At 37.5% G+C, this 13392-nt stretch overlaps 1 protein-coding gene across 4 annotated transcripts in view; it reads left to right on the top strand.

Moving 5' to 3' along the window:
* The first annotated feature begins 3207 nt into the window (after nt 1–3207).
* LOC133519772 (transcription factor RFX3) overlaps nt 3208–13392 on the top strand; it is a 38815-nt gene continuing 28630 nt past the window's right edge. For 2 of the 4 annotated variants that reach the window (XM_061853862.1, XM_061853861.1), the window contains exons 1-5: nt 3208–3571; nt 6673–6761; nt 7953–8054; nt 8640–8730; nt 9556–9624. In XM_061853862.1, the coding sequence (XP_061709846.1) occupies nt 6732–6761; nt 7953–8054; nt 8640–8730; nt 9556–9624 (292 nt within the window). In that variant the 5' untranslated portion in view covers nt 3208–3571; nt 6673–6731. Of the gene's footprint in view, nt 3572–6672; nt 6762–7952; nt 8055–8639; nt 8731–9555; nt 9625–13392 lie in introns of those variants that run through there. The other 2 variants (XM_061853863.1, XM_061853864.1) reach the window with 2 other exon arrangements.

The following is a 13392-nucleotide window of genomic DNA, read 5'->3' as shown; positions in this document are numbered from 1 at the left end:
AAGTAGATGTATTCTGTGAACCGCAATAAGATTTTCACACAAAAATACAAAAAAAATAATTCGGGGGTACCCCTTACTTAGAACTCAAACTCAAAAAAATTTTTTTCATCCAACCCCTCACACGTATGGGTTTGATGAAAAAAAAAAATATCTATCGATAGGTCTTCAAAAATGATATTGAGGTTTCTAATTTTTTTTTTAACTGAATAGTTTGCGCGAGAGACACTTCTAAAGTGATAAAATGTGTCCTTCCCCCCCCCCCCTGTAACTTCTAAAATAAAAGAATGATAAAACTAAAAAAACCTCGACCAGGGCTAGGGCAGCTGCCGAGACGGCTGAAACCAAAAAGATTTACAAATATCGAGGACTTGGCGCCCAATACCACTTTGTGGCATTTGGAGTCGAGACACTAGGGCCGTGGGGTCCAAGCGCCAAGCGACTGTTTAATGAATTAAGTAAAAGGCTCATAGATGCTACGGGTGACCAGAGAGCTGGCAGCTTTCTCTCGCAACGCATAAGTATTGCCATTCAGCGAGGGAATGCTGCCAGCATCTTTGGCACAATGCCGCGGGGGCCTTATTTAGATATATTTTAATTTAGATTAGTTTTTAATTTTAATATAAGTAGCTATTTTATATGATTGTATGTACCATTAATTTTACACTATTAAATAAACTTTTAGTTAGTTTATTAGCTTAAAAAAATGATGTACATTACCATACAAACTTCCACCGAAAATTGGTTAGAACGAGATCTAGTAAGTAGTTTTTAGGATTCCGTAGCCAAATGGCAAAAAAACGGAACCCTTATAGATTCGTCATGTCCGTCTGTCTGTCCGATTATGTCACAGCCACTTTTTTCCGAAACTATAAGAGCTATACTGTTCAAACTTGGTAAGTAGATGTATTCTATAAACCGCATTAAGATGTTTACACAAAAAAAGAAAAAAAACAATAAATTTTGGGGGTTCCCCATACTTAGAACTGAAACTCAAAAAATCTTTTTTCATCAAACCCATACGTGTGGGGTATCTATGGATAGGTCTTTAAAAATGATAATGAGGTTTCTAATATCATTTTTTTCTAAACTGAATAGTTTGCGCGAGAGACACTTCCAAAGTGGAAAAATGTGTCCCCCCCCCCCCCCCCGTAACTTCTAAAATAACAGAATGAAAAATCTAAAAAAAAAATATGATATACATTACCATGCAAACTTTCACCGAAAATTGGTTTGAACGAGATCTAGTAAGTAGTTTTTTTTAATACGTCATAAAATTAAGAAAAAAAAATTTTTTTTTTCTTCAAACCCATACGTGTGGGATATCTACGGATAGCTCTTCAAAAATGATATTTAGGTTTCTAATATCATTTTTTTCTAAACTGAATAGTTTGCGCGAGAGACACTTCCAAAGTGAAAAAAAAGTGTCCCCCCCCCCTGTAACTTCTAAAATAACAGAATGAAAAATCTAAAATATTTATTTTATGATATACATTACCATGCAAACTTCCAGCGAAAGTTGGTTTGAACCAGATCTAGTCAGTAGTTTTTTTAATACGTCATAAATGGTACGGAACCCTTCATGGGCGAGTCCGACTCGCACTTGGCCGCTTTTTTGTAACACCTTCTCATAACTGTGTTCTATGCAAATAAATTCTTCTATCTTTGAATATTTGAATCTATGAAGAACCGGTCGTCCCCTTTCCACTTAATAGTATGTTATGTACGAACCTGCTAGAGCTAGACCAAGCTAAGTTGGTAGCGATTTTGATAGCACAGAATGTGCAAGTTATTGTCGTTATTTTAAACGTCATACTTTCACCGAAGTTTGACATTTTAAATAACACTTGCACAGTCTTTAGTTATCCTCGGTTCGAATCCCGGTAAGTTCATTATTTATGTGGTGAGTTGGGTAGGGAGTAGGGAGCACGGATATTTGTTTCTGGAGTTATGGAAGTTTTCCATGTATTTACCTGATAGTTAATTAATCTATCAATTTAATACCATCGTCTGTTACCCTCAGCACGAGTATTGCGTTTTCATATGCTTATTGTGGGTCAAGGGGTTGTACAAGATTGACTATTGGGTCATAATATTTTTAATTTTAATTTTAATGGATGGACTTTAATGGTGGTATTTTTATTTGTAGGAATTTATCTAGGGTTAAGTATATGGGCTGTTTTAATTGTTAAATGTTGTTTTTTTCTTGTAAATTCGAAACTTGTAAGAATAAATAAAGGAATAAATATGTGTGCTCATGACACTAATAAATGCCCTATCCGGGATTCGAACCCAGGACCATCGGCTTCATAGGCAGGGTCACTGCCGCCGACTAGGCCTCGGTCATCAAAATAAAACAAAAAATGCTTAGCTACGTAAGTACGTACTTACCTACTTACGTATACGTGGCCCAATAGTAAGTTGTAAAACTTGCAAAAATCGTTTCTTGAATGCTTTGTTTTGGGTATCTAACTTTAATAACTATAGGAAAACTAATTTACCTACTTTATAAGTTTAGTTTATGTAATAGCTATCTAAAAACTGCCTTTGTTAGGTATATTTTACTGTGAATTATATATTCATTCTGAATCCAATCTTCATGAAATATTGCTTTTGATTGGCATCATAAAAATGTTACAAACAAAAATTCTTTCCGCACTTCGGTTCCCGAAGGCTTACAACTTAAAAAAGTATTTTATTTCTATATTAAATATTGATTTTTTTCGAGAAGTGAAAGTAATATACATAAATTCGTTTTATAGTTCCTAGATTAAATAATCTAGAATATCATGTTTAGTTTATGTCGCATGTAAAAATGTTACAAACAAAAATTCTTTCCGCACTTCGGTTCCCAAAGGCTTAGAACTTAAAAAAGTATTTTACAGTACATATGGGGCTACTTTATAGCACTAGTGCGAGAAGTAGCATATTACGTTACTGTGTCGAACATTTAAAGGGCCATATGTACTGTAAAACGTTGTACGATACATGTGCGAATAGGTAATTCGCAACTCGTGTCGATTTAAAACACTCCCTTCGGTCGTGTTTTAATTTATCGCCACTCGTTTCGAATTTCCTATTTTTCGCACTTGTATCGTAATGTACTATTATTTCTATATTAAACATTGATTTTTTTCGAGAAGTGAAAGTAATATACATAAATTCGTTTTATAGTTTCTAGATTAAATAATCTAGAATATCATGTTTAGTTTATTTCGCATTAGCCATGGTAGAAAAAATGGAACTCCTGTATAATAAAAAGTACTTTAGTTCGATTTGGAACTCTTTGTCTGCGCCTAGATCATCTGTGCGCTGTGCGACACTAGCGCCATCTTCGCTTGTCATACGACCGATGTCTGCCTGGAACCCGTAGCCTAGGAAACGGGTGTAGCTACAATACAACAACTTTGCCGAGTGTTTTAAAACCGTGTTATATAAAATATATTCTCAAAACACCAGTAGATATTTCACTCTGATAGTTAAAATACGAAAAAAGGATTTTTTGCTAAGTTATTTATACGATACAGGTGTCGGAAGTTATGTTGATTTTGACAGTTAAATGTATGGCTGGCAGGTGGGTAAGGTATATTTTCGTAATATTTAGTAATATATTTAGAATATTTGGTTTGATAGTAGCTTATTGCTGGTTCTAATAAAATGCCAGAGTGGTGTGCGTGGCGTCGGAAGGCGGGAGACGCCGGGAGTGAGGCCCCTTGTTCGCGCTCTGGTTACGTATCTATAATACTCGGAGAGCGGGAGGGCCGCGACGGCGTCGCCAGGCACGGCACGCGCCTGTTCATTTACCTGCATTAAGAACCGTAACATCAAAATTAAATTAAACACATAAAGGTAGCAAGTGCAGCTACTTTGCTTAGTAACTTTGAACTTTAGACACTAAGTCCCTATTGTTTGTAAATACGTCATAGACGTTTTTACATAATGATTTTTGAAGTAGTACTCATACATAAAATCTTATCAACATAGTTAAAGCACAACATTAATACTTTCCATGCTTAAAATTATTTAGCATAATATTTTTTGGCATAAAACACATTAATAAATATATTTTATCTAGTAAAATTGAATATTGCATATAAACAATGCACCATTACATTATCACTAATAATGGGGTAATATTGTCCACCCATGCATTACAGGGCAGGTGGGGTCATCCAAGCGCAACAATAGAGCACCTGCATGCCCCCTCTACCCCACACTATCAATATCACACACAGTTCCCAAGCTTACACTGAAAAACACCTAAAAACACAAGAGAAGCAAAGTCTTTTATCAGACAAGCATAGCAACGTTTGTTTGATCAATACAAGATACTTTATCAGCCAGTGTCATGTCATAATAATGTGTTTGTGTTCAGTGACTGCTCTGTTCTTAGTTTGAAATTGGAGTTACTTTATAAAATGTCTGAGATGGGCTTTGAGAATGTGTTTTACCTGGAGAGTGAGTGTTTTGTACTATTCTTATGTTGAGAGGGTCAAAGATGGGACGGAGAGGTGTTGCCTGGTAACACTCCGTGAATCCTCCACCCGTTCCGCCAGATCAATAACATCTCCATCACCCTGGATGGTGTTATGCAATTGTTTTGCAAACATAACTGCTATCCTTATTTTCATTGTTACTTTAAAATTTACCGCTTATAAATATTAAGATACAATATTTTTCTAAATTTTTATTCTAATTCTACCTTAGTATAATAGAACTTCTCTGAATTTTATACATTTTATAACATGATCTTGATACACAAAAGGACTTTTACTTTAGGAATTCTAATTCACAATTTACTTTGATCATTCTTTCATTTTTAACAGTGATCTATCCTATCAGTAGAATCAGTGGTTTTCATTTTTTTTCAAAAATGTCATTAACACTTTGTCTACTATAATTTACCTACTCAGCAAATTGTTTTCTTTGCAAATTTCAATAATTGAATAATTTCATTATTAATATTTTTTATTTAGTTTATTTGCTTGTTTTTTTGCCATTAATATTTTTATGATATTTTTTATTACATAATTTATATATGTTTTTTATTCTGGCTTTGTATTATTCAAAGTAATCAGGTGTTGTAAGTACCTGTTTCATTCCCCAATATTGATATCTAATCTCAATGCAGGTAGCTTCACAGAAGGGGTGATACCCTTACACTAATTAAATGGTCGAGGGGCATTAAGTTAAACTGCACTATTGTTATTACAGTTGTTAGACTTATTGCTATCAGGTATTTTTGAAACTAGTAGAATGATTGAGTTTTTTTAATAAGCATGTTTTCTATTACAAATTGATTGATCATTTGGTTTCCATTAGGCATTATGTAATGACTAAACTAAAATAGAAATTACAACATTATGTAACATCAATGTCCTATCCTTTTGTCATTAGTTTGATAAAATATAGACTATATTTTTTAAGGCAGGCAATATTTGAAGTGGCAGGCAATGCTGAACTACTAATTTGAAACAGTGTGCTTTATCAGATGAATTTATAAACTAAAATAAATAAAAAATGACCATATTTTTTATTCTCATGGTACACTCAACATGTAGATGTTTACAATTTTCTACCTTACTCCTTTGTAACAAGGCGAAAAATGTAATCATATTCTTGACATCTATTGTGCAAATTAAAGGAGAATCTTGGTGGTCTTGAAAATGCTTCACTACCTCATTTATAATAAATGATTCTGTTTAATTTATATTATACTGATCTGCAATAACACGTCTATTAAACTGGACACAGGTATTATAATAATTTCGTCTCATTTTTAAATTTGACCCATGTGTCAATGCAATCTCGCATAAAAGGTTGACTTTTCATAAGAAAGAAGTTTCAACTTAACAGATATTGAGACAACTGTTGTCCTAGTACCAGGGTTGGCAAACTTTTGAAGAGAAGTTTCATCTCTTTCTGGAACATAGAAGCCATTACTACTATTGTGATGGCAAAACTAACGTGCTGGCAGGGCAATAAAAATAAAGAGAGGAGGCCGCTCCCTAGTGAGGGCCTACCGCGAAAACATAAAAACGTAATTTCTTTATCCATCCCTCTATCACTCGAATATGTTAGAGCGATCGATTTTCGTTTTTTGCTGCTGTAATAATTAGGGTTGCTAGTTATAAAGGGTTTAAGTTAGAGGCACACTTCGCGCTATTGCGCGCCACGTGGATACCTACCTTGATCCATTCATGCGTAACGTTGCTGTGCTACTGTTCTGTGCCGTACTTACGGTGCAGATCGTAAAGTTACGGTCTGGTAAATACTGGCTATCAAACGCGCACCGCTGCCGTGGTATCCGGAGTATTTCCTTCTAAATATAATATAGCTGGATATCGCAGTGGTTTGTATATGATCACTCGACCGCAGTTTTATGAGTCCGTCTCTGTAAATGGGACCTTCTACCATGAGATGAGATGTTCTACCATTTAATAAAACATCAGTCAGTGTGCAGACATAGGTATAGTAGAGCTACTAATCTAACTCTGAGAGTCGTGAGGTAGTGGCGCGATTGCTTTCTACTAAAAGGAGGCTTAGTTTGGGATTAAGTCTAAGCACACACATCCGTCGAACATAGCCAAACCTTCAACATTCATTAGGTACTCTGTAGTGGGCAGTCAGTTTAAAACATCATTGGTTAAAATAATTGCATATGGAATGTTTCAGACTTTGAGTGCTGTGGCGACGAGGTGCTAGTGGAGTCGTCGCCGCCCGCCTCGCCGGTCATGGCGGCGCGGCTCGCTCAGCCTGCGCAGGTAACTTCATACAGCCTATGATATATCATATATTCACACTCATGTATCGTACAACGTTTTACAGTACATATGACCCTTTAAATTTTCGACATAGTTACATAATGTGCTAATTTACGCACTAGTGCGGAAAAGTAGCACCATATGTACTGTAATAGTACATTACGATATAAGTGCGAAAAATAGGAAATTCGAAACGAGTGGCGATAAATTAAAACACGAGTGTTTTAAATCGACACGAGTTGCGAATTACCTATTCGCACATGTATTGTACAACGTTTTACAGTACATATGGCCCTTTAAATGTTCGACACAGTAACGTAATATGCTAATTTTCGCACTAGTGCTATAAAGTAGCACCATATGTACTGTAAAATCTTTTCTTTATCAGCCAAGTGCTGCTGTGGGCAGCTGGAGCAACTTGGGCGCGAATAAAGAAAATGGTGCTAATCTTTTTAATATATGACGGCACGCAGAAGGTTAATCTTGAAGTAGTCATTTTTAGGGTTCTTGGAGAAGAGTAGATATAAAGATTTACAAAGTAGTTTATCATCAAACATAGTCGAGGGCTGCGCGCAAAATCAAGTGACAAAATCTATAAGCTACAAGGGCCGTACTAATAGCCCGGATTAACCTGAATGTCTTGGATTAGTGGAATGAACAGTGAAACCTAACGTGACGAAAATTCCTATAAGGCTAGAGATTTACTTACTATCATTTGCTCATACTACGTACATGGGCAATGCATTGTTTTGAAAGCTGTTAACTTCATATACTGTAATAATAATGAGCCTTAATAGACTTCCATCTCATCGGCAGTTAAAATGTATTAATAAATTTATTAACTCCATTTAGGTCATCACATCAGGCGAAAGAGTCATTTGCTGGCCACAGGCCTGTCCCTAATACAATAAGGAATCGAATCCACCCTTCTTTCTTGCCGCGTTCCCTGCAATTTTTAACAGATCTTCGGGCCATTTTATTAAGCCCTTCTTTTGCTGCGTTCGCTGTCTCGCGGACTATATTTTATTCCTAAGATATACTTGTAAGTTTTACTTACGTAAATAGGGATGACTGAATATCATTATATCATCCTAACAAATAGCTTTGTCCCTACTTACGTAAATAAAACTTACAAATGTATCTTAGCCTTTAGGCCTTGCTTATACTTATTAGTATTTTCTTGTATTGTAGGGAGCGGGCGCGGGCGGCGGCGCGTCGCCGAGCGCCGTGCGGGAGCTGATTGTCATACCGGAGATCTCTAACACTATTAGCTTGCAGCAGGCCATACAACAGGTATATTACTAAGGCAGCTCAGCAGTACTTTTTGTCGAGGCATCTGTGTCCTAAAATAAGCATCTGAACTGAACTGAACCTCTACTACTGCACAAAGTAGGGAAAATATTTTCGCTGACTGTACATTTTTCGAAATTCTTGAATGCATTATCAAAAGGTTTCAAAAGGGTTTAAAAGCCCATTTTCGCGTAGCAGCACTGGTTTATGTAGCTGCGGTCTCTGACCCGTTTGAAAAATAGCTGGAGTTGCAAGAACCTTCGGCTACGGTAATAGCCTACTGTCAGGCGAGCAAAAGTAAAATGAACTCTCCAGCTTTAAGATTTCAGAGGAATATCAAGCGTTTTCACCTTTTCAATATTGTTACTCCCGTGACCTTATTAATACATATATTATGCCATTCTTTTGCTTTGTACAGATACACTTGTAAGTTTTACTTATGTAAGTAGGGACAAAGCAATACAATACAATACCAACTCTGCTACCCTCTTGCTCTATAGTACCTATCAGGTTTACAGCCAGAGCCACAGACCCAGGTTCGGAACCGATGTACTACATACAGAACTGAACGCATCACTTCGTTCACAGGTGTCCAGCACGGTGGTGGAAGTGAACGGCGATAGCTCCGGCCACTCGAGCCCTACGACCGAGGCCCGACACACATACATCACTGTGGCCAGTAAGTACTTCGCTCAATACACACTTTGTATGCAATTGCCGGTATAAGATAGTATGATTAGTTTTCGAAATATTAGATGTTATGTTCAAGATTAGATATTAAAAATTCTTGATTGTATAAGATGTGCAGTAAAGTCTAAGAAACAAATCTTGCCCCCCGAGAATGATAGTTCAAGTAGATGATGTTGTACGGCGCCGCCATATGTTTTGTGGTAAGGGAATTATTAAAACTAGCTCTACATTCCGCTACGCTTTTACAATTCGTAAATCTTTGGCATTATTACTTTGCCAAACAACGATGGTAGCCACGATTTTACAATATTTGGGTTATAGAATTATTAAGTATTGTGTATTTTGCATGCCAATAAATGGGTGAATACCCTATAAATATTTATTTTTCTTTAGTCGTCAGCATGCAGTTTTAAACCAATCTTCAACTGAACGCTAGTCTAATAGTCTTACACTGGCCTAGTTGTTATCAAATGTTAATATATGCCTAACATTTTGTGATAGGGACACCATAATAAAACACTATCAATATTATCACGTTGTCCCTGTCATTCGATGTTATATAACGGCATATACCAGCCTGTGTGGTGCGACCATTACGCTCATATATCATATACGTGTCTCTTAGTGGAGTGGTGGCAATCCGGATCCGACTAGCATTGAATTATCCGGATCCGATGAATCTTCATTACATTCGAATTACAGATTCTAAAGGAACGTGTTCACTTTAAGATTGGTTTTCTTCTCATCGTCTATTTTTATTTGTTTTGTTTATTTGCACTATTTTATTTTTATTTTGTGCGTGTCCACGGCACAGTGCAGGACGAATGGCAGAACGAGATCGGCCCGTTGCCGGTCAAGGCCGAGATCCACAGTGACCAAGAAAGCAAGTGTTCTAGTTATGTTATGGTTATGGTTGCACGTGCTTGTATGTCAGAATAAAAAGAAGCTTTTTTTCTTTGATTAGATGTAAGAATGCTGTTCTTTTCGAATGCATGCTTTCGTCATTTGGAACCAATTCAAAATCATCGATCAAATAAGAGGGGTGATCCAAAAGTAATCATAATGAGTATAAAAGACAAGTCTCCTAGTAAGTATACTGACATATACCATTGTTTGTCTAGATCTTCTGTTCATTAAAAAAACGTTTATGTTGACCCTCGAAACATGCGTTCACAGCAATCACAGTGGCTATTACTTCGCTATTGTCCAAAAATTTGCTTCTAAGATCTTCCTTCAGCCGTGGAAAGGGATAAAATACTGGGGGTGTTCTGGCAATTTGAACCATACATGACGTATGGCAGCCACTGCAACGTCAGCCTTGTAGGAGGTCCTTTGTGCGGCGTTAACATTCTTAGTATTCGGAGGAGCAGAGTCCCCCAATGTTCCTGACAATTCGATGTTTATGTCTTTAGTACACATTTTTTTTCAAACACAGGTACTTAACGACTCTCATTAAAATTTTCTTCATTTCTACGTATTTTTTCCGACAACTAATAAATAAATGGATTTAATTCACTGACAGAAATATATTTTTAACTATTTTTTTTTATTTTCTAGCCAAAAACCGCTTTTCTTTACTTTACTTCTTCCACGAAAAAATATCTCTTTTTGCTGTTGTCACCCACTAAAAGTGTTTCTTTATCATTACTTTTGGATCAGCCTTCGTATTCCTCTACATCTGAGTGCTTTCTCGGTTGGTATCCGCTTTTGGTATCCTAATCCTAAGAATTGGCGTCAGCACTGGCTATTACGAAAAGGACTCCATTTGACATTCCAACCATAAGTGTAAGCCCTGAGTGGACGCTCCAGTTGGGCGTGCAGCGGGGCGGAGCGTGCGGCGTGCATGTTAAACAAATGATGATGAAGATGTCCTCCCAGACGTATCCGTCGACGGCGACATCCCGACACGTTTTTTATTATTAATATAGTCCTTTATTAACTATTACGCGCATGGGCGCGAGCGTGCCTTGCAAATCCAAAGTTGGTTTTGAAAGTCCGGCTGCAGGGAACACAGTAGAGCTGTCCAGATGAGTTATATGTATAGTTGTAGGAGAGCTTGGGGCGAGTTTTTCGGAGCTGGCGTCAAGATCTTCAACACGGTATACTCTTGGCTCGTCTCAGTCGTTTTTTATCACGTTCTTAAATTCGTCCCTTTCTGCTTTCGTCACCCATTCTTCATTCGTCACTGTCGATATTTGGCTATTTCTTATTCCGGCTTAGTTCGGTATTCGTCAACATCATCTTTAGGCATGTTCAATGTTAGTCTATGTTGTTTTTAGACTCACTCGTTATTCGTATTTTTTTTCACGGCACGTTCGTTGTTGGTCCTATTCGATTTTTGGCAAGTTCTTAATTCATCTTATTCTGCATTCGTCACTTACGCTGGAAGTCTTTGTCATCTTTGGTCATGTTTGCTGTTTGTCTTTTCCTAGCGTAGCGTTGGGTATTAGTAATGAAGGAAGCCATAAACAAGAACCTTAATAAAAAAAAAAATAGTGAGTGGGGCGAATATCGAAAGAGATAAACAGAGAATGTGTTCAACAAAGAAATATATAAATTACTAAAGATGCGAAATAAGAAAAACACGAACTTAGAATAGTCCCAAAAACGACAAGACAAATAAAGAGTGAGTCTAAAAACAACATAGACTAACATTGAACAAGCCGAAAGATGATGTTGACGAATACCGAACTAAGCCGGAATAAGAAATAGCCAAATATCGACAGTGACGAATGAAGAATGGGTTACGAAAGCAGAAACGGACGAATTTAAGAACGTGACAAAAAACGACTGAGACGAGCCAAGAGTATACCTCAACACGGCTTCAATGCGTTCAAAGTTGTCAAGACCCGTATTGACAGCAGTCCGATCTCCGAGTCGCAAGCTCCTCCCACGACTCGCAAGATATGCCGCGGTGGCCGACAGGTGGCGTTTTACGACATCCTTGTAGCGTAGGTATTGCCCGCTAGCCTTGCCTTTACCTGAGGCTAGCTCAGAGTACAAGACTGCTTTATATAGACAGTCTTGATGGCGCCATACGCACAAGGTGCCCACACCAATGCAATTGGCCTTTCATGAGCAGACACTCCATACCCAGCATGCCCGCTCGACGTAGAACCAAACGTATAGGAGCGACCTTAGTGCACTCAAATCACTTGTATGCCCGACGCCACGCTGCACGCCCCGCCATACGCTACGCTGCGAGCGTCCACTCGGGCCTTACACTAAGGGAAAACTAGGCTTTATTGAGATTTGTCCGGTTTCCTCACGATCATTTCCCTCACCGAACCGCCCTATCCGCCTGATTTAAGCCAAAAATAATTAAATCATAAAATCGTAGTCTGAAGTTAGTGTAAATATTAATTACGTTTAAGTGTACGTCCAAAAAATACGACGAAGACGTCACTGCGTTTCTCAAACTTTGCAAACCGTTTTCGAATCGGAAATTGAATCAGCGTCGCATTCGTGTTGGTCGGAGCACGATAGCGTATACACAAGCTATAGACTTAACGAAGGACTTCTTTTTATTCTGACAAGCTCTCCTTACCCTATTCATTGTCATTAATGTCTTATTTCCTGCCTAAATAGTTCGTTTGTATAAAACTAGTAGGTTACTTGTTACTAACACGTTGGGATGAGTAAAAAAATTAAAGTTTTATTGTCCAACTCATGAGATCATGAGACAAAATAATGCATCCGTCAAATGCTGGACTAATATCATTTGACAGTTTAGTATCTTGAAGGTTTCGTATGCTGTTCTCTAATATAATTCGTGTCATCCATGATGACACGCAGATTTGTCAAATTTAACCTTTGATAACATGACAATGCGAGTCAAGGCACGCTTCTTCTTGAATGACACGATCTACAGTCTTGTGTCTCTGTCTACGTCCATACTACATAAAATGCCAAATACGGCTTTCTCTGAGCCAAAGGTTTCCTTTGGCAGAATTAATCTTTGTGTTTCTAAGATGGTTATGAGAAGTGGAGCCGCCAAGATTTTTGATGTCTGCGACGTCTGAGGTTAATAATTGTCAAGTTTGGTATCATTTTCAACTAAATCAAAGATGTACACGTAGGTTTAATTTTTCAGCGGTTATTGATTCCCCAATTTCCCCATACAAACTTTCACCCCCCTTTTCACTTTTAAGGGATAATTTTTGGGGTAAAAACTATCCTATGTTCTTCCCCGGGACTCAAGCTATATATACCAAATTTCATCTAAATCGGTAATTTCCCTAAAAAAATACATCAAAAATCTTGTTGGTTCCACTTCTTAATTCCACCTTGGGTCCTAAGGACCAGTCCTGCCAAGAGATCTTTGGTTCACGAAACGCCCTAATTCATGAGCTACAACTACGACTATAAATGTCATTTTTTTTCAAATCCAATAATATAATGACACTCACGCTATCGACAGCGTGAACTCGATCGTACCAATACGTATCAATGCGAGCGAAGTGGACCGCGGTCTGCGATTGAGTTCACGCAGTCCTATCGTAAATCAGGGTAGCCGTACTGCTTTCCATTTTGTTAACTTTTTTTGTACTTAAGTATCGATCGATTACTTAGTAGTATAGTTCGTGTCATCCACGATGACGCGCAAATTTGTCAAATCTAACCTTCAATAACATGACAATACGAGTCAAGG

The sequence above is a fragment of the Cydia pomonella genome, chromosome 7 (genome assembly GCF_033807575.1).
Source record: "Cydia pomonella isolate Wapato2018A chromosome 7, ilCydPomo1, whole genome shotgun sequence".
In the NCBI taxonomy this organism is placed as follows: domain Eukaryota; kingdom Metazoa; phylum Arthropoda; class Insecta; order Lepidoptera; family Tortricidae; genus Cydia; species Cydia pomonella.
The sequence above is the reverse complement of the archived record's forward strand: the minus strand, read 5'-3'. Positions and strand labels throughout refer to the sequence as shown.